This window comes from Artibeus jamaicensis, unplaced genomic scaffold (genome assembly GCF_021234435.1).
Source record: "Artibeus jamaicensis isolate MK-2021 breed Jamaican fruit bat unplaced genomic scaffold, CSHL_Jam_final contig_685, whole genome shotgun sequence".
Lineage (NCBI taxonomy): Eukaryota > Metazoa > Chordata > Mammalia > Chiroptera > Phyllostomidae > Artibeus > Artibeus jamaicensis.
Window position 1 is genome coordinate 20,018,697 of NW_026521924.1, and position 21,761 is coordinate 20,040,457.

At 47.1% G+C, this 21,761-nt stretch overlaps 1 protein-coding gene across 1 annotated transcript in view; it reads left to right on the top strand.

The window, feature by feature from the left end:
- Positions 1 to 21,761, top strand: part of CTNNBL1 (catenin beta like 1) — a 150,775-nt gene that overhangs the window by 113,544 nt on the left and 15,470 nt on the right. Inside the window, exons 12-13 of the mRNA XM_053671149.1 lie at positions 10,609 to 10,706; positions 12,718 to 12,798. Coding sequence (XP_053527124.1) covers positions 10,609 to 10,706; positions 12,718 to 12,798 — 179 coding nt within the window. The remainder of the gene's footprint in view (positions 1 to 10,608; positions 10,707 to 12,717; positions 12,799 to 21,761) is intronic.

The window sequence follows — 21,761 nt, forward strand, 5'->3', positions numbered from 1 at the left end:
CCTGAAATACTCCAGCATGAATATCATTAACCTAGAGTTCAGTTTTTAAAATAAAACGGCATAGAGTGAACTGCATAGATCTTGAGTGCATTACTTGATGAATTTGGACAAATACGTGCTCTATCAATACAGAACAATGCCCCCACCCCAGAAAGTTACCTCGATGCCCTTTTCTAGTCAGTCATGCCCCTCACGGAGGTGTCACTCTCGGAGGTTTTTACCGTAGATGAGGTTAACCTCGTCTAGAACCTCGTCAGGGGACTCACACAGTGGGTGCTCTTTGTGGGGAAAGCTTTCTATTTCCGACATTAATCCGTGTAGTTGTAGGCATCCATAGTTTGTTCCTTTCTATTGCTATTGAGTGGATGTGGCTTTCCTTGGACAGACTATTTTTAAGTTTTAGGCCGTTACGAATAGAGCTGCAGTGAACATTCTTGCATAAATTGTAGCCCTATGTTCTCATTAGCTCTTAAGCAAATCCCTAGGAGTGGGTTTGCTGGGTCACATCCGTGTTTGATAACTGGAATCTTATCATTGAGTTCAGAGAGGATCTTATAAATCATCCAGGCCACTTCTCTTTTTATAGACAAGGATGTTGAGGCTCAGAGAGTGGGTGGAGATGAGACCAATTCTGTCACATAAAGATTTTCTTTATGTCACGCTTCCCTTTTTGTCACAAGAAGTGGGCAAGGACATGACTTCCTCCCGAAGGATCCGTAACCGTTTTTGCCCAGGGAGAATTCACCGTTAGGTACACCCAAGTGTAACGTAGTGCCCGTGTTACGTGTGTTCTCGTTACGATCTGGCTCTGCTTCTTTGGTCTCTATCCCTGCAGATACACAGTCCAGACCCTGTAGTTGAGTGGGCAGGGCTCTTTCTCGCTCCCATCCATTTCCATCCCGGCTCTGCTTCCCTCGCATCAGCAGTCCTGTAGCCTTTTCTGCGTCGTGCTGCTTCGTATCTTTAAACCTCCTGTGTTTTGTCCGGAATGCCATTCCCGATTCGTCCTTCTGATAAATTCCTCCTCCTTGTTCAGGAGTTGACTCATCCAGATCCGCTCAGGGGCTGTACACACCTCCTACGGCTAACTCTCACCACGGTGTCTTGTCAGGGTGTCAGATTTAATGTGGGGTGAACCCCTGGCACAGGACCAGATACTGAAGGCGCAGAGGTGAGGGCGCTGCGGGCCCTGCCCTTGAGGAGCCCACCCTCTGTGGGGACCGTCCTGTGCAGAGGGTCTGCGTGCTCACACACCAGCACTGCGGGAGGGTGTCCTCGCCACGGCCCGTGGACATCAGCTATTTGAAACCTTCATCGGATGAAACTACCTCATGGTTTTATTTGCAGGACTAGTGAAGTCGAATGGTTTTTAACTCTTGAGGAAAATAATCAAGTTTTACTCTAATAGAACTAACTACGTCACTTTTTTTGCTGTGAAACCCTGCGAGGAAGACTTATTTTCCTGGCTCAATCTCTAGTTTCTTATCTGTAAAACAGGGAGAGTAATACAGCATGTTCAGAGGATTGTTGTGAGAATAAATGAAGTAATATGTGTAAAGCACACATAGGCACGTAGTAGGTTTACAGTAAATGTTGCCTCTTTAAGTACCCAGTGTCTAACCCAGGGTCTGCCATATACTCAGGACTCAGGAAGTGTTGGTAAGAACAGGAATGTATGTATTTTTTGTGCGTGTTAAAAAAAAAAAAAGGAGGGGGCTATATATAGACACAGATCCATCTGTTTTGAGAAGAGTGTTTGATTCGCCGGCATCAGTATTCAACTGGAGTGGCTGAGCACACATGCGTGACTCTTCTTGGGTTACCACATTTCCTGCTAAGCAGATGTCCATTACAATGAAATGTAAAAGGGGGGGAAATAATAATAAAGGCAGAGGATCATGTAATGTTATGGCTTGATTTGACAGGGCCTCCTGCTACTGCGGCTGCCAGTGCCAAGCATGGAACACATTCATCTGTATTCCAACACACCACGGCTGAAGTCCAAATCAATCTAATTAGGTTATTTTAAACACCCTGTTTGCGTCCAGAGTCCTACCAGAAAGTTGGATGTCTGTCTATCTGGGGTGCTCAGGGTGGGGCTGGGGGAGAAGAGAGGTGTGCAGCAATAAAAAAAAGGGATGGCTTTAATTTTAGAAATGAGAGAAGAGCATGACTGTATGACTCCCTTAAAACAAAAGAGCGGATGGACTTAGATGTTCCGTGGAAACAAAGGTAGCTCTGCAGCGTGGCCTTGAATTTTAAAGGGGCCCTGCAAGATCTCGCCAACACGTGGGCCTGACAGTTGAAGCGCAGGGACCATTTCCACACTAAGAATAGAACTCTGGCTGACCCATATTTTTTTTAACCGTTTGAGCTGCTGGGAATTGCTGTAGCTGGGTGGGCAGAGCGGCCCTGAACTCATTCTCCAACCAGCCAGGCTGGGCCAGTATCTAAGTCCCAGGCCATCGGAACGTTGGTCAGGGTCCACTTGCCGTAGTCCGGCATTTACGTTTATCCGTGACCTGCACCCCTCCTCCACCTTTCCCACGCATTACCTTTCACCCTCCCTTCCCTCACACCTGTCTCCTCCCATTTCTTCGTTCCTGTCCTGGGTGTTCCAGCTTAATGCCTTTGCTTCACGTTTGTCCATCTACTTGGAATATCCGTGTTCCCATCGCCCTGTCTCCCTTCAAGCTCTTCTCTTGCCTCTTTTTCTTCTTCAGGGCTCAGCCCGAGGGGCACCTTGCCCGCCGGTCCTCCAGACCCCCGGTTTGGGGGAGCGCGTGCCCCATGAGCAGTGTCCGCCCTTTCCCGTCACTGTCACTCTCCGTTGAGTAATTTGAGAGGTGATGGACCTCCGGCACGTGGAGGACAGGATCAGTGTCTGAGGTCTCTGTCCCGAAACAACGTTACCTAATCCACTGGAGGGTTCGATTTCATGACTAAACAGATGAGTCAGTGTCAGTGCCAGTGCCAAAGGCGCCTGTGGGCTTTCTCCTGTGGCCCAGCCCAGCTCGCTAGTGTCTGCTCCCCATTCGTGGCACATGTGATCTTCCCCTGCCTCATGGGCCGAGAACTTCAGCAGAGATGCAAGCAGGGTATCCCTGAGGTCTGGGGCACTTCGCTTGGCACAGAAGAATGAAGTCACATCCAGGGATTATTACTGTATACCTGTCCCCTCTGCCCCTGTTCCTCACGCCCCACCCCACTCCCCACCTTGGGAGACTCGTTGATGGAATAGCATCCATTTATCCCTGACCTCAGGGATAGGGTCCAGGTCTACCCCTCAAGAGCCCACAGTCCTGGCTCTTGTCTGTCTGCCAACTCTACCGCCCAAAACTTCGAGAGCTGAGAGCTCTCGGCCACTCACTTGTCCGGGTAACAGATCCAGCTCTGCAGCCCTCCTAGAAGTCTCTGCGAACGTGTTTTTCTTTTGTCTCAGTTCTCACTTCTGATTTTTAACCTGTATAGCCACCCCTACCCACTCCCTCCTTTTTTCTACCCCAGCCCCGGCTGAATTAGGGGCCCTTCACGTATGTGCCCAGCATATTCTCTGTGTGAGTTAGTTGTGCACTTTATTGTAGCGTGTATTTCTGAGCTCTCCTGATTGGGTGATAGACTTCTCCCAAGCGGACGGTCTTTTCTCATGTCTGCAGACCCAGGACTTGGTACGTGGCCCGTACATAGTAGGTACTCAGAAGTTAAGTAAAGGGACAGTTGCTGTATGTACCACCTCATACCCTATAATTACTTGTCCTGTGGTTATAAAACTCATGAAGGAGAGGTATTTTTCACTTCTTCTACAGAACATGTGTTGTTTTCATTTCTTGCAGCAAGGTCAAAAGACAAATGATTACTGTGGCCAAGTACCTTTACCTGTAATAAAAAGTAAGACGACCTCTGCCTAGCTGTGCTGCGTCCTTCAGCCTCCGAGTGCATAGCCACTACCCACCTCGGGGCTGTCTGCAGCTTTTCTCTTATCTGGCTTCATGAGCAGCCACACACTAGCACATTATTTTAATTTATTGTGGAATCAAAGAGTCTGAGTGAAGTTGGCCTCGCTCCATTTTAGGGTTAGAACAAACCATGGGCTATAGAAAATAGCCCTATCAGCTGAGGAAGTCAAGCAATCTAAATTCCTATGTATTTTTTAAATTTTTATTTGTTGATTTGGGAGGGAGAGAAACGTCCGTCGGTTGTTCCACTTGTTTATGCGTTCCTTGGCTGATTCTTGTATGTGCCCTGACTGGGGATCAAACCTACAACCTTGGCGTATCAGGATGACACTCTAACCAACCGAGCCCCCTGGCCAGGGCTAAGTCCCTGTATTTCTCAGTGGGGCTAGTGAGGATGGCCCAGGCAGACCGGAACACGGTTAGTGGTGGACATGAGATCAGGAGGCAGTACGGGAAGAGGTGGATGGTGATCTATGACAGACACGTAGGGGGGAGACTTTTTTGCATTGCTCTTTCGGTACAGCCCATCTTAAACTGATGTCTCTTGAGTGCTCACTGTGCACATATCTCATTTGATACCATGGATTTAATAGATGAAACAGCCCCCTTTTACAAATAAGAAAACAGACTGAGAGATTAAACATGGTTTAGTGTAACCAGCTACTCTGTGACAGACACAAGCTTCGAATCCAAGTCTGTCTGATTCTAAAGCCCCACACAGGTTAATGAACTCACCTGTTGGTGTTTCAGGTGCACGTCTGGGGAGCTAGTCCTCTCAGTGGGTCCCCGAGTCTTTCTCAGCAGTGGGACGCTGACTGGCCTGATGCTAAACAGGCCTGTTTGTGCACAAATAGGTCTCGTTACAGAGAGAGATCATGTTAACCTATTGGAATTTGCACCAGACTTTTTTTTAAAGAACAGGAATCCATTCTTTGTAAAAATGGTATGTGCAGAGGCTGTTTGAGTGACTGCCACAGCACGGTTGTGCCGTTTTGGAAAGACCTCCAGTCCGGGTGTCTCCATGGGTCACGGGTTCTTAATCAATGCCTAAGAGATGGAACACTCAGAAACTTCATGGAACTGTTACATTTATATCTATTTTTGGAAGGCTAGTATGCAAAAAGGTTCATCAGATTCTCAAAAATGCCTGTCATGATATGTGTATGTATATATACATACACATACACATATGGATACATACACACGCACAGATAAAAGATCTATTAGATTCCAGTGGTTCACGTAGGTACTTTTGACCCAAAGAAAATAATATTTCTTATCAGGGCTATTGTTTCTGTACTCAAAGCCCCAGAGACATTGAATTCAAAGGCTTCTAATTGTCCTTCCAGCTCTGAAATGACAGGACTCTTAACTGACTCCAGAGAATCAAACTTTTAGCATATAACCAGGGGTCTAACCCACTGCTAATCACCCTCGAGAGGCCCCGAAGAGATCTGAGTTGGGGGAAGAGTGGACCAGATCCACCAGGAAGTTGCACGAATCAGTGTCTGAGGCGGCCACTTGAAGAGGGCACTCGGCAGGCAGGGCGTCACGCTGGCACAGTCGCAGTACAGCCTCTCTAATATACCCAGGCCCCTGCCTCCCTACTTAGTGACCTGAAAATGTAGATTTTCTTAGCCTTCTCCTCTCTAGAGCGGACAGGGGTGGGGTGTGTGTGTGTGTCCAAGTTCTGCTCCTCCTGAGCCCTGCCTTAGAGGTCATTCTCTGCAGCGGGAGCCACCACACCCACCTCGTCTGTGTTGACAGCTCCACAGCCATCCTTCGCCTCCATTTCACGCTGTCGAAATGACAGAGCGGCCGAGCAGCGCTGGCCGGCAGATAAGCCTGTTATCACCCCTGCTCTCTGTGCCAGCAGCTTCCCCATCTTTTTGGTGCTTGAAAAATCGACACCACCTTGGGCTGAAATCTGTTCCTGGGGAAACTACATTTATTAGTAGCTAACAAAATGGTGTGTGTGTATGTGTGTGAAACTTGGGGTGGCTGAAGCGTTTTCCTGCTGGGAGTGCGGGTGATGTACGGCCAGCCTAACACCCAGAGAGACAGATGGAAGGAACGGAGGCAGCTTCAGCACTCCTGAAATTGACAACCTGTACTTTACTTTAAATCCCAAACAAATAGGTAAATGTCATTTGCTCTTAGTGTACCACTGCAATTGATTAAGGTATCTCCTGCTCCAGGCTGGGATGAGCTGTGGAAATGCATGCTAATATGATCTGGTGCCAAGAAGAAAATGATTCATCTGTATATTACATGTTCCTTTCTGAGAATTACAGCTCCTGATCCCCTTTCTGTGCTGCCAGCGCCCCACCCCCTGTCTTGTTGAGCTATAAAAGAACATTATCTTGTAGCTCTTTTTCATCCATCTTAACAGCGAGATTGAAAGGGAAAATGATTGAGAAGTTTTGTTTCAGTATTTGTGGACCTGCCTAAAACCCAGGGACTCTATCTTTTGGACACAGTGAGCCCCACATGAAGCTGATCTTCAAACTTTGCTTCTGGCCTCTTTATCTTCCTTTGAAAGCTCTGATGATGACCTTTTATGTGGGAAGCATAAAATACAGTATGAAAAGCTTGCAGTTTGCGGTCAGACAGCTTGGGTTCAGGTCTAAGCTCATACCACTTACTCAAGGACATGACCTAACGTAACTTCATTAACCTCTGTGAGCCTTGGATTCTACATTTGTAAAATAGAGATGAGAACAGGACCTCACCCATAGCTTAGTAGTGAGGATTCGATGAAAAAAAATTGTATACAGGCTCAAATAAGCCTACTGTCATAGACACACAATAAAAATGGTGACAGTTATTACTGTACCCTGCTTACTTCCAAATAGGAATTTGAAGCGGCTTATAGAAAAACACTATGGGGGTACTAACTCTTGGCTTTGAATAAGAATTTGTCAAAAGACAAGTGTCTAGGGAAAATATTTGCAACATATGTAACAAAGGATACTATTCTTAATTTACAAAGAGCTCATAGAAAATAAAAAGTGACAAAAGGTAAGGCCAGGCACTGTACATAGAAAGCAATACAAATGGTCAGTAAACATCGGAAAAGGTGCTTTAACCTCATTCACAATAATAATGAAAACATGCTAATCAAAAGATCCTGTTCTTCATCTACCAGGTTGTCATAATTTCTAAGTTGGATAATATCCAATCTGAGCGAGGATAAGGGAAAACAGATACTCTTTCATTTTATAAATATGTAATTATAGTTCCACCCTCATTGTATGTGTGGACACACGTGTCCACACACACAGAAGGAAAGTGTAATTGGTGCAGCCTTTCTGGAAGACAATTTATCAGTGCCTTTCACTATTTTATACCTCAGTACCTTTTCTTTTTTTAATATTTTATTTCTTTTTTTTAATTTTTAGAGAGAGAGGAAGGGAAGGAGAAAGAGGGAGAGAAACGTCAGTGTGTGGTTGCCTCTCTCATGCCCCCACTGGGGACCTGGCCTGCAAACCGGGCATGTGCCCTGACTAGGAATCAAACCGTGACCCTTTGGTTCACAGCCCGCCTCAATCCACTGAGCTACACCAACCAGGCCTGTCAGTACCTGTTCACTGACCAATTCTACTGCTAAGAATTTTCCATAAGAATATCCATGCAAAAGTGGCCAGAATGTGTGTACTTGAATTGTCCTATATATACATGGAAGTTGTTACCAGTTGCCATGCTAATTTTAAAGTTTTAGAACTGAGCTTGTTAGAATTCACTGCATTTATTATGGCCTATTCCATATCTGTCCGCCTCCTTGAGAAGTCAGAGCCACGTCCAACTTGCTTGGCCCGAGATTGCAGAAGTGGCCTGTCTGCCACCGCCCCTTCGTCTGATCCTCTCCTTGGCACGCACAGAGGTCAGAGGACTCTCCCTGTCCTGTACCTCCAAAGGCCTCCCTTTCTCACCCTGAGCTGTCTCGGGTCACCGATCTTTCCCTGGGTCCGTGATATTTTTGACCTTCCTTCGAAAACAGGGCCCATTCTGTCCACTGCACTTTCTGCCCTCACCCCGCCCTCTCCCTGCTCCCTGCTCCCGTCCTTTTGTTCAGGAGGGAGATTACGCCGCCTCAATCCCAGCTGGACGCAAACCTCTGAAGACATGGGGGCCTTGAGAAGGTATATCAGACCTCTGCCCACTGCATATTTCAGAAAAGTTTTATACTTAAAAAATCAAATCTCCTGGTTAGAAATATTTTATTGGAACTGATAGCTCCCTAGGAAAAAGCCATACACTTAACTCTCAGATGCAAAAAACATACAAAAGGGTGAAAGCTATTCAAAGGCATTTGACTGCTATCTAGAATTCAGGAGTGGTTTGTCTCGTCCCCCCCCCCCCCCCACCAAAAATTTGTGTTGAGAGCCTGCTTTCATTCATTCAGCAAGTATTTGCAAAACACCTACTATGTACCACGCATTATTTTGGGACCTCAGATATAGCAATGAACAAAATAAACTAAAATCTGTGCCTTTGTGGATCTTATATACTAACTGGAGGGAGGCAGGAAATAAATAAATAAATATAGTACAGTCACACCTTGGTACTCATCAGCCTCCTGTACTCGTTGCATTTTGACCAAAAAAAAAAAAAAAGGTTTCAGCACTCTGTGCTTGCTCCAGACTCAAGACTCGTTGCGTTCACTAGAACTTGTCTGAGTCCAGCACCGCTCCACAAGAGAAAATGCTGCATCACTTGTGGCTTGCTGGGTACTCGTCAGTTTCAGCACTCATCATGAGTTCTGGAACAAAATCACGAGTACCAAGATACCACTGTACTTTAGAAGATCATGCATGCTAAAGAAAAAGGAAGGAAATAAGATTTGGGATTAGACAGTGTGGGGGCAGTGCCATTTTAAACAGGACAGTCAGGGGAAGGCCTCGTTGAGATGACAGTTGAGTAAAAGCAGATTTGAAGGTGAAGCCGTGCGGATAACCTGGTGAGCAAATTTCAGGCAGAGGGAATGGCAAGCGCAGAGGCTCCAGGAGCACGTCTGGCGATAGAAACAGCACGTGGGCTGGGCGAGTTGGGAGCCCCTGGAGGGTTTTTAAGCAGAAGAACGATGGGATCCGACTTCAGGTTGAAAAAGGATCGTCTGCATGTTCTCTGGAGACCAAGCCAGAGGAGGCAAGGGTGGAGCCAGGGAGACCCGCAGACAGGCTATTGGACGTTCAGGGCAGGAGGCGACACAGTGGGGTGGACCATAGTGACGGTGCGGCCCTACAAAGAAGAGATGGGACTCTGGATCCATGTAATCTGAAGATGAAGCTGATACAGATTTCTGTGGTTCAGGTGACAAAAGAGGATCAAGGGTATCTCACTGTTTGTGGCTGAGAAACTGGAGAACCTGGATGCCACTGATTGGATTGAAAAGACTGCAGTGCAGGGAGCAGGTTTGAGGAGGAGGTCGGGACGAGTTAGGGTTTTAAAGGGCCTGTTGACACGCAGTAGGGAGAGCAGGCAGACTATTGAACGTAGGAGTCTGCGTTCAGAGAATAGGACTGAGGTACAGAAACTGTTTGGGAGTTGTCAGCATGTAAATGGCTTTTAAAACCATGGGACTACATGAGGTCCCCACAGAAGTGAATGTGGCTAGAAAGTAGTCTAAGGACTAAATAACTCCAGCATTGAGACTAGAAGGAACCAAAGAGATGGGGAATACTTCTGATACAAGTGAGGAAATAAACAAATATAACATTTTATCTGTGCTACACTAAGAATACGTACTTGAGACTTTATACTTACTTGAGTTTTCAAGTGCTTTTTGAAAACGCAAGGTAACTTGGCCTATGAAGATGTCCTTCGGTCAATTTTCAAATAGCATATTTGTTGTCCACACCATGTGCATCTTATTTCAAAATAAACTAATGTACTCAGCCATTTCTCCATGAGTACACATACTTCTGCCACCTCCTTCTCAAGGTCATTGTTCTTGATTTTTAAAAATTCTTTTTGAAGAAAAGAATCTCTTTACAGTTCAAGCCTACCTGTAGTACACCCTTCAATTACCCTCTTCCTCCCAGGGTAGAATAGCGTTTCATAATAAAATTCCGTGGGTTATGTGAATTCACAAAGCATTGTTCCCGTTTTGAAGTCCTTACTGTCCAGCTGCTTTAAACTTGAAGCGGGGTTTTAGCTGCACCAGAATGTCAGTGAGAGTGCTGCGTTCTGTCAGATTTCTGGTTTGATTCTGGGATGTTTACTTGGAAAAGTGACAAGGTAATTTGACAATATGATAAGAGCATGTCGTATTTGTTCACTGTATGCTCATCTCATGGCTAGTATTCATACTCTGTCCACAGGTTATTTCTGTAGATAGGGGATCAGTTTGAAGTTCTGTTGTGGACAATAAAAATCAGTTAATTCCAGGCAGAACAGAGACTAACTTAGTGTTGATTTGCTTGCTGAAGTTGTCCTTGAAGCTATCATCTCTGAATACGTTTCCTGTGCCGTACGTGGAAATCAGTTTAGTTTTCCAATGACACAATTTAGGTTCTTGTCTTATTAATCAATAGCAGCAGTCAGGGAAGGCCTACTTATTCCTCCTTCGATAGAATCAGACCAAGCTTGAAGAGAGGTAATAATTACTGCTCTGATCACAGCATGTACTCTTCTCTCCTTCCCAACCCAGAGCATGTCTGTTCGATCCTGGCTTCCCTCCTGCGGAACCTGAGAGGGCAGCAGCGCACCCGGCTTCTGAATAAATTCACTGAAAATGACAGCGAGAAGGTGGGTGCTGCTTGGGCTGTGAGAGCGGGGCCAGGCTGCGGGGATCGGGCTCTTTCCCTGATGCGGTCCGAGGGTCCTGCCCTAAAATATCTTCTCTAGCACCTGGGCCCCATCGCTTTGGAGGCCAGAGGTTTGTCTGGTTATTCTGCCTTCCATCTCTAAATGGATTCCACCGAGAGTAGTAACACCTAGGGTGGTATTAATTAGGACTTTGACGGGGGAGTGTGTGTGGGGGGGTTAGACCCAACGAGAGTGGATTATAATAGGATCGGGGGTGACAGGAGTGGGGCAGAGACAGCACAGCAGAGTGGTTGAGAGCATAGGCTTTGGACTCAGCCGTCTGCATTTGAACCTGGATTTACCGCTTTCCAGACGGGTGTCGTTCTGAGCCTCATTCTCCCTGGCTTTAACACGCACACGTTGACTCCTGTCTTGATGAGGCAATGAGATGAAGACCAAATGAAGTCTTACTAGGCAGTGGTAATAAAAATAAAAAACAACGACAAAAGAAAGGGTAGAGCCTATCCGGGATGGGCTATGGAATACGGGACTGATCATATAAATGAGATTAGACAGATACTTTATATTGTCATCGAACATGCCAAACCATGGCTTTGGCATATTAGTTTTTTTTAAGAGTAATAAGGACTACCATTTATTGATTGACTACTGTGGATTGGGTAATACTATATTACTCACCTTTACAATTAAGGGAATTGATGCTTACAGACATTATGTGACTTGCCCAAGATCACCCAGTTAAGAAGCACAACTGGGCTTTGAACTGGGCTGCCTTAGTCCAGAAAGCCTGTGTATTTTATCACACTAGACATAAGTAGGTAATTCCAGATGAGGAAAAATTAAGTGCCAAAGCCCCCCTTTTAACTTCAAATAATTTCTCTCCTCCTTCAGCCAAGGTATGGCTGAAATTTTTCCCCCACTTTGGAGAGATGTGGAGACTGTGTCTTTGAAACCGCCTCTAACCCTTTTTTGTGTTCTCACTAGCCGTGTGGCACGGCAGGAGGGTCACTGGGGGAGGGCACAGAGCGTCTTAGCCACCCCGTCACCCTGCCGACACGTAACACCTGTGCTTCGGTTTCCTCCTCTTTAAGATTAAGGTTATCATCTATCTCCTCTGCCTACTTTATCTGGTCTTTGTAAGGTTTAAGGAAATAATGGACATGACAGTACTTAAGAGCTTAGAGCCACCGTTGTTTACCCGCAAGGGTTCGGGCACAGTCTTCCTGGACTAGCCGATGCCACGTGGAAGCATCTTCTGCTCTTCACCGCTAACAGCGGCTCGTGGTGAACACCAGGGTGCCGCGGACCATGGCGATGCCGACCTAGTAAAAAGATAGGTTAGGAATCTGGGCTGACTTCATGGTGTTTTTTCAGTCTTCTGGAAGTTTTAGGGGAGAATGTTTGAAGCATGACTTTTGTTAAGTTTCAAACTGATTTTTAAGTTGTTGCTGAGCTAAAGTCAGGCTCTTTTTTCAAGTTGCCAAAGGAGTTTTTCTTTACTCTCTTCTGACTCAAAAGCAACTAAAGAAATTTTACTCAGACCTTTTTAAAAAAAGATCAGCTCTGGGGCAGAATCTAAACATGAAAGGTTTCAGTTTGAAAAAGAGAAATTTCTGTAAAGTTCTAAGTGAATATCAAGTATGTAACTTCAAGCCCCTTCTCTTTGCACGAAGGGGCTTGAATCTTTATTTACTCACTTGTTTTTTAGCAACTGGAATTCACGGGAGGCCTCAAAGGGCTGGGAATGCACTCCATCCTTTGGGAACGGGCGTGTGTTCAAGCCACATCCGTCCCAAGTGTTTGCTTTGTTCTCCTTGGCTCTTGATCTGTCCCCAACACGCACCCAAGCACAGCTCATCTCTGATGTGAGAAGCGCGGGAGTGGGTCTCCCTTTGTAAGGGGTGACAGAGATGTATAGGAGCTCCGCCTTTCTTTTGCCTTGGCATTCTCTTTCCTTCTCACTAACGCCTGTGAAATATCTCTCTTTCAGGTTGACAGGCTGATGGAGTTGCATTTTAAATATCTGGATGCAATGCAGGTGGCCGACAAGAAGATTGAAGGGGAAAAACACGTACGTATGTATGCCTGCCTGCCTTTTGCCAGCTATTAGCTTGCATGCCATTTGGGTCCCCTGCGCACCTTGTATTTACCCCCAGGACAGGCAAGGGCAAAGGCGCCATCTGCCCTCATGTGCCATCTAACACGTGGTAAGAGCAGAGCTCTCCCAACAGGAGGAAAAGTCCTTGGGGAGGAAGAGTGTGTGGGGCTGATCCAGGCCTGACTCTGGGTGACAGTACCAGTCTGGGTGACAGTACCAGTCCCCTTGACAGGAGCGTCTCTGAGAAGATCCGACCTAAGTGCACGGCTGTGACTTGGTGCCGTGTTGGCAGAGTGTGTCTGGATACACACACTTGGGGGCTTCTGTAGTCGAAGGGCAGCGTTTGAAGGGAGGGCGCTCACAAAGCGTAAGGGCTAAAAGGAAACTGCGAGGTTGTTGAATCCAGTTTCCCGTTTACAGGGGAAAGCTGGAGATCTAGAGAAGGGAAGCTCAGACCTATTGCAGTAAAACCCACACACCGGTTCAGAATGACTGACCCCGATTTTCTCTGCTGATGTTTGCTGAAGGAAATGAGACCTACAAGATTTTTTTCCCCTGAAGGCTTTGCTTGCTGTGGTGTTATCCTGCCTTTTGTGGTTTTCACCGGCCTCCATTTTGTTCTCTGCTATCTCGGGCCTCTGTAGTTTGCTCATCTGTCTCCTTAATCAGGGCAGGTTTTCATATCTGTTGTTTTAATGTTCGATTCATATCCTTTCCCACAAGACATTCCTTAGTCTTTGGTCACATTACAAAATGATCCTTTTCTTGCCCTGGCTAGTGTGGCTCAGTGGATTGAGCGCCAGCCTAAGAACCAAAAGGTCACTGGTTCAATTCCCAATCAGGGCACATGCCTGGGTTTCGGGCCAGGTCACCAGTAGGGGGCTCACAAGAAGCAACCACACATTGATGCTTTTCCCCCTCTTTCTCCCTCTTTTCCCCTCTCTCTAAAAATAAATAAGATCTTTAAAAAAAAACACATAATGATCTTTTTCTTGCCGTTTTTCAAAGTCTGTAGTAGACCTAATATCCCATGTGATCTTGATTGGCTGCATTACTCCATTCTCTGTTTTCTCTTCTTGCCTCGAAGATACACTTGAGGCTGTTGAACCTCACTGGTGGAAGAGCCAGTGTCAGTGCCCACCTGCATCTGTGCTGGGCCGTCCAGCTGTGCCTCGGGCCAGGGACTAGGTCCTAGTCTCCTAGGGTCCCCGTAGACAGGTCCCTGTGTTGGTCATTCTTGTGGTTTCCCTGTGCCCCCTTAACCTAGTGAGTCCTCAGATGTTTGTTGATGGACTGGGACTTTCTTTCACGCAGTGAGACTACTACAAGAGAAGAGGCAGAGACTAAGTCCCGAGGCTGGTGCTCGAGTGTTACCACGTTCCCCACACGGCCCTTCTATTCCGCACACACACCCTTTATTTTGTCCTTTAACTAAATGCTCCTTTTCTGTCGTTTTTTCCCTTTACAATAACTTGTACATGATGGACACCCACGGAGTGTAAAAGAGATACAGTAATATATTATTTCTCTTTGTCTGAGTGATAACTAGAAACAAATTGAAATTTCCCTAGACTTTCATAAGCAAATAGCCATGGGACCACCAGAACCATAGGTCTGGTGGACTCCCCCCAGGTTATCCGCTGAAGGAGATTTTGGGGGGTGGCGCAGGAGTAGCTGGGAGTCAGGGGACCTGGACTTTTAGTGCAGGCACCGCCTCCACATCACTACGCAGCCGGGCCTGTCACTGCGCCTCACGCAGCCCCAGCCTCTCAGCGCTAACAGGGTGTCAGCAAAGGTGGTTTCTGAGGCGCCCTCCGGCTTGGTGTTTTCCCTCCGGTTCAGGTGAACTCCCTTTAGTAGCTGCCATTTTATGGAAATGGAATGGATAAAAAGGAAAGGGAGGAGATGATCGGAGGCCGAACAGTCTCCTACAGCAAGGGTCCCCAACCCCTGGCTGCAGTGGCCTGTGGGCGCAGGCAGAGCTTTCCTCGAACTACCACCTGAGCTCTGCCTCCCGTCCCCCACGAGTGCTCCCTACCCCAGCTGCCCCTGTCCGTGGGGAAGTTGTCTTCCAGGAAGCCAGTCCCTGGTGCCAAAAGGGTTGGGGACCACTGTTCTACAGAGAGCAGTCGCAGCCTAGAAGATGTGAATTTCAGTTCTGCCACTTCCCAGCTCTGAGACCTCAGACAAATGTGCTGACTTCTCTGAGCTTTGGTTTTCTCATCTGCAAAATGGAAATAACACCTCTCCTTCAATATTGTAATGAAGACTATGGTAAAAGTATATAAAGTATTACCTTGCTCAGTAACTAAAAGCTGCTGCTCTTACTAGATTTTCCTAGCTTCCTTTAAAATTCTTGTGTTACTTTTAAGTAAGCCAGGCAGTGCTTTTCTAAGAATGCCCTCCTTGCCAGATGTCCCAAAAGGAGCCACTCTAGCAGACCAGAGTGTATTGGTGCCATCAGATGCTTTGTTTAAAATGCAGCTGAAATAGGCATTTTTTGTTTGTTTTGTTTTGAGGGAGACCAAGTAAGCTGTTGGCCACCAGGTTGCAGCTGGCCTGTAGCTGTTAGGAAACTTGGCCTGCTTCCCGCAAGATTATCTATTATCAGCGTTGAAGGGGGTGTGAAATTGATTAGCAGTGACGGAGAGTAATCGCTGCAGCCACTCTCCCCAGCATTCACAGGGCCTCCGTGTGCCCCAGGCACGGAGCCCCTGCCATTCCCTGACAAACATCTGTCTCCTTGATGCCAAGGCCGTTTTGCTGGGCACTGGCAAACATTCCAAGGCCATTAGTGCTCAGCAACCTCAGCGTTGCTCAGAGAGATGGGCGGGGTGGGGGTGAGGGATGCATTTGTGAGCGGTGCTTTCTGCCAGCACTCAGGCTCCATCCTGGCAGATGAAGCCGCCTCACGGGTGTAAAGTGACTCGGAACAAAGTGACCTCTTTTTCACCTCTCCTTCCTGCAGCCTTCTCTCTTAAGTCATAAACAGTTTGTCGCCTCACCCCGTCCCACTTCCATTAAACCTGGATGTCCTGCACCCATTGGGAACTCGGCAAATATTTGTTGACTTGAATTGAATGCTTATTTCTCAGGCATTTGATGACATTAACTGTCAGATCAGTAATGAATAAGTATCTCATATTGCCAAGTCAGCAACAAAAAAAAAGATTGTAGATGATGGGGCCAGGTATTGACTCGGATGACGGGATCAGGCACTGGCATTTTCTAGTGTCTCAGCTGTCGTCTCTCCTGCAGACTTCAGACTTCCTTGGGTACAGTGCATGTGTTCGTGGTTTGCAGTTGACCAAGATACTGGTGAGAGTCCAGTCATTCGGCAGTTGTTTCTTAAGCACCTGCTTCGTGCAGGGCCCTGGGCTAGGCACTGACAGGGGTGCGGGCCAGGAGTGCTGGTGAGGGCTGGGGGGCCCGTGGAGCAGGAAAGAGTCGTCTGCACGAAGAGTCACCCTTGGCAGTCTGTGGGCGAGGCAAGATTCAAGCTGAACCTTAAAAGCTAGAGACATACAGGATGTTCCAATCTCGAGAGGGCCAGGAGCAGAGGAGGGGCAGTGGGAAGGCCAGTTAGGGGGCAATTGGTTAATTTAATTCCAGGAGCAGGTGTCGGAGAGAGAGCCTGGCTGGACTTGAGCCAGGTTTCTTCCCGATTCTTCAACTCTGGACATGTACCCTAACTGCCCGCCGTATTTTCTTCCTTACTGGTGTTTTGTTTTTAAGGCCTCTGTCCCAAACTGTGCACTTGGAGGAATTACATATGTAGGTATTGCTGACATAGATACCACACACATGAAAGCTACTTTCACAGGGCCTGGTGTGGCCAGAGAACCGTTTGTTTTATTTATAAGGACCGTGTACACCACCACCCCCAACACACATGCACATTTCCTTCTCTAGGACTGCAGGGTTTTGCATGATCTGAGCTCCCCTACTTCTCAGATGTTCTGCCTTGGCTCTTCTCCCGCTGATGCCTCCTCCGACCTTCAGGTTTCAGCCGAAATGCCACCTCCTCAGAGAGGTTTTCCGTGATCACCATGTGTAAACTGGCACCCCCATCCCCAGTGCCTCTTTATAACCTGTAATTATTTTATTTGTTTATTCTTTCTCTCTGGGACTGTAATCTCTCTCATTCATCACATCCCTAGGACTTACATAGTGATTGACATGCAGTAAATGAAGGACCACCACTCGTGAGATGAAAAGAGTATTTGCTCATTGATACGAAGACAGATAGAGGGTCCTGGGTTTTGTATATTATTCCTTAACTCTCATTTTTAACCCTAATATTTTTTCTCTATGATTAGCTCTGTAATCAAAAATATTTAACTATGTAGGGTCTATGGCGTAACGAGCTATATTTAACACAGAAGAACACTCCTGTTTAAAGGAGTCTGCACGGCAGGTTGATAATTTTGAACATATTCAGCTCAGATCACCTCCCTGCAATAATGTAAGTGGCGGAGCCTTCCACTCTTGGGCGCCTGCCCGCCACGTCTGGGTTATACTCAGTGGACATACCCTTGGGGCTCCTGGTTAACAAGATTTGACCTGAACTTTTAAAGGGCATGTAATTCTTAAGACTCTTCTAGTGAGCAGCAGTTCTCCATGATCTGTAAATATCCAGGGTGCTTGTCTCAGCAGATTTCACCTGACGCCACAACAGGAGGCCCGGCAAATGCCAAGGACGATGTCCTGACTTCTCGGTTCCTTCTGGCTTCTGTTGGTTAAATGTGCAGAGATGCCTGGCTTCTGACTGTCAAAAGTAAGACATAATTCTATAGGCAGGGATTTTAGGGAAGAGAGTCTGAGAGAGAGTTTTCCCTTTTTTAGTCTCTGGGAAAATTATTCTCAGCAGGTTTATTCAATAAAGTGTTCTTACCACATACTTTGCTCCATAATGACTTACAAATTGCATGCTAATTTTGCCACAGTTCAATCATTCCAGGCTTCATCCTGGAAAGAGAAAGATGGACTCCATGTAATGAAACAGTATCCACAGGATTTAATGTCTGGAACAGACTCTGACGATTTCCTTAGCATTTGACACTCAAAAGATTTGTGCAGATGGGGGGTAAAGTGCAGGAATGAAATTGTGGGGTACGTGACCTAAAGCTCTGGGTGAGTAGACAGTGGAAGCCTGGGGCTGCCGCTGATTCCTTTACCAGCTGTGCCCGAAGCTTCTGGAGCAAGCTTACAAAAAGAGGATCCTGCTGAGAGTTCCTCTCGGCAGTTCTTTAAACCAGTGGTTCCCAGTCTTCTCAGTCCGTGAATTGGCCAGACACAGCTTAGAGCCAGTAGAGGCCAGGGACGGGAGGGGCGGGGAGGTGGGGGGGGTGTACTTTTTCCTTTCCCCTGCTTCCCTCTTTCTTAGACACCCTCACATGCTGCCCCATGTCCACTTACCCGCCCTCTGCCGCCTCCCTGCCCCCCCTACCCCTTTCCCAGTCACAGTCATCCTTCCTGCAGCTGCAGGAGTCGGACTCGGAACCGGGGTGGAGAGCAGTGTTTTGATTTTTTCGTCCCTTCTGTCCTGTCAGTGGGGCTCATTGTCGCTTCCCTACTGATGCGTGAAAGACCTGATTCTTTCAAGGCTAGCTTGTATGTTGTCAAAAGTCAAGTGAGAAAAGTCTGGGAGGATTTTTCTTTGTTTTTCAGTAAATGTAGGAATTGAAGACTCACCTGCGATGGAGGCATCACAACGGCGTGGTCCGACCCCAGCCCTGCCGCACGTGAACTCTTCTCTGTGGAAGTGCCCCATCCTGTGCGCGTGCTAGTTTTCATTCTACCTTAGAGGTCCATCGTGAAGATGAATGCAGCTGTTTGTAAAACCTGACGCGCTCATGCGCAAGGCCAGCCTGACGTGTGGTCAGTTTCGCCTTCGGGGGCACAGCTCCGGCCTGAGATCCTTGGATTCTTTTCAGAGCCGCTGTCAATTAGCTGTGCGTTCTCAAAAAAAAAAAAAAAAGTCCCTTTTACTATTTCTTCGGCCTTGATTTGCACGGCTGAAAACGACCTGGTCTCTGAGCTCTTTCCCCGACAGCCTGGAGGAGCGTTTTTGTTTTGCCGGTGTTCGTGCCTTCCATCTCTACTTACCCGTCCGTCTCTTCCCGGGTTTCAATTTTCCCTTGCTTTGGAAGAAAAGAGAAAGTGGCCTCTTCTAAATGGTGGGGCAGATCCTGCCTATGCCTGTGACCTGTTTTGGGGCTCTGAGTCACGCCCTCTCTTATTAAGGGAGAGGGATTCCTGTAGGCTTCGTAGCAGCTGCTTTTGTGACTGTCTCCTTCCATCAGCTCTGCTGCCCGTCAGGGGCAGATTAGAAATGGCATCCACATACTCACTTGGAAGCCAGTGACTTGCCTGCTGAGGGAGATAGAAGCCTGTGGAAAGGTGGTAATTTGGCCTCTCAAAGATAAATTAACATTTAAAGTGAGGATGTAGCTGGGGGAGGAAAGAACACACACAACCCTGCAGAAATGGCACCTGGGTGCTACACACGCCCCTTCCTTGTGTATCTTTGGAGATGAGTCTGTTTGTTTTAGCAGCCCCCAAACAGGCGTGTGCTACTGCGAATTGCAATCTGTTCTTCTTAATGCGCCATTCCCTGAATTACCATCTAAGTTTTTATTCTAGTCTTCTCTTACAGAATAAAATAAAACCTTTCAGAGATTTTTTTTTTAACTTCCAAATTGCATGTGGAATTTGCTAGTCTAGCTACAGGTTTCCCTCCCCAACCACCCCCGCCCCCCACTTTTCTTTTTAAGTTTCTTCAATTTATAAGAAAAAGAAAGTCTTTCCTGGCCGGGGCAGCTCAGTTGTCCTGGGTAGCTCAGTTGGTTGGAGTGTTTTCCTGATCCACCAAGGTTGTGGGTTCCAGTCTTTGTCTGGGCACATGCAAGATTGAGCCAGTGAATGTATCAATAAGCAGAACAGCAAATCATGGTTTCTCTCTCTCTTTCTCCTGTCTTTTCTCTCTTTAAAATCAATAAGAAACTTTCTTTAAATTTAAGAATAAAAGAGAAAAGACAGTCCAGGAAGCTAGATGACCTTACACAGAATGCTATTCATTGACAGTAGTCCCCAGATACGGCATAAATCCCATCTGTTTGCTCATAAGGTGGTACTGGAAGTCAATAAAGCAAAAGACTTTTTCCCTCTTTGGATTGTGGGTGGGATCTCAGGCTTAGAGCCAGACTCATATTAGTTTTGATCCGTCTCTAAGGCCTCCTCAACCATGAGCTTCGTGAGGTTTCTCTTTAATAAAGCCTCAGTTTCCATTATGAAAAGTCATAATAGTAATGGTTCTTATCTCTTAGAGTTGATGGAAAATGAGAGATCCACGAATGTGCTTAGCACCGTGCCAGGCACACAGTCAGTACTCAGGAGGGTTTGCTGGTGGCACCATCCCATTTTGGCTGCCCATCTCTTGCCAGAGTGAAAGAACTAATAGAAAAGGGTTCTGGGCGAGAAATCATGTTCCACACGAGTCTCTAACCAAAACCCTGGCAGTCATTTGACATCTGTCTCAGTTTTTGCACCCGTGGAATCTGAAGGTGGTGTTTGCTGTATGTACCCAACACGGGGCCCGCCGGGCAGGTGAGGTTACCGCGGATACGCTGCCTCGACAAGTCGAGCGCTGTGTGTGGGTGTTCACTTGTCATCGCTTCATGAAGAAGACGGTCCCCTTCACTCTTCTCCAAGGTGCGAGGTGAATGAACTCATTCGCGGAGACTTCCTTTACATCTTAACTCTCTTGTCTTACTTCAAGTACAGTTCACCATATAGATAGACTTTTTCACTCTGAAATTCTGTGAAGTGAGACGTGTTTACAATACTTCAGTGGGTGCTGGATGTTCGGAGTTTCTCTTCGATCTCCGTTCGCCGTATTTTCCCTCGTTACAGCACCTGATGGGCGTGCTCACGTTGTTTTAAAATTGCCTGTGTGATGTGAAAGCGGGTGCGGAAGTCGCCTGTTTCCTACAGGTGAGTTTAATTTATTAATGAGAAGCTGAGCTAAGTGTCAGTGCTGATCATCGTGTCCGCTGAAGTAACAGTCATCTCCTACGTGAGGCATCGCTCATAGTGCGGGGCTGTCCAACTCGGTTTCACCAGGGCCACGTCAGCCTCTGGTGGCCTTCAAAGGCCGAATGTAATTTAGGACCGTGTAAATGGAAATGCTCCTTAACAGTTAAGCGAGAGCTTGGCGCTACCTGTGGGTAGAAACAAGGTGCCGAGCAGATAAAACAAGGTGGAGGGCAGGATTCGGCCCATGGGCCTTGTGTCTGCCACCTGTGTCATAGTGGGTCTTCTGAGGGCCTGGGGCACTGTCCGTCAGCTGCGTCAGTCTAGCCGTATACCCGTATACAGGCAGAAATCGGTAACATTTGGTTTCGAAGGTGCTTCCTCCCTAGATTTGTCGCAGGTGATCAAAGCTAAGGGGTGTTCAAGAGCACCAAGTCCAGGAAGACGAAGGGAAACTCACCACCACCCCCGTCCTGCAGCCAGGCGGGCATTGCTGATTGATTTCATTGTTCCGACTCAGCGTCACAACCCTTTCCAATGCGGTACTCTGCAGCCCTTACTTAGGTGAGACTTGACCTTCAGAATGAACCTTCCCTCCCTTCCCTCAGCCAGATCAGGCTTCTTATTTCCAGGCGAAGAAGCTGAGGCCAAGAAAAGTTAAGTGGCTTGCCTAAGGACACTAGTAAGTTAGTGTCAGAGCTGAGATCATTTGTTGGTGCGCTGTCCTACCTTGGCAGGGAAACTTGTTTATAGAATTCGTACGTCATAGTTCAGAAGAGTCCTGATGTCTAACGCGCATGCTTCTCATGCTATCAGAAGGTCTCCTGAGTGTGAAAGAAGGCGAAGGAGGTTGGATACCTTCTTTACAGTTTGTGTTCGTGGCCTACTAGTTCAGTACCCTG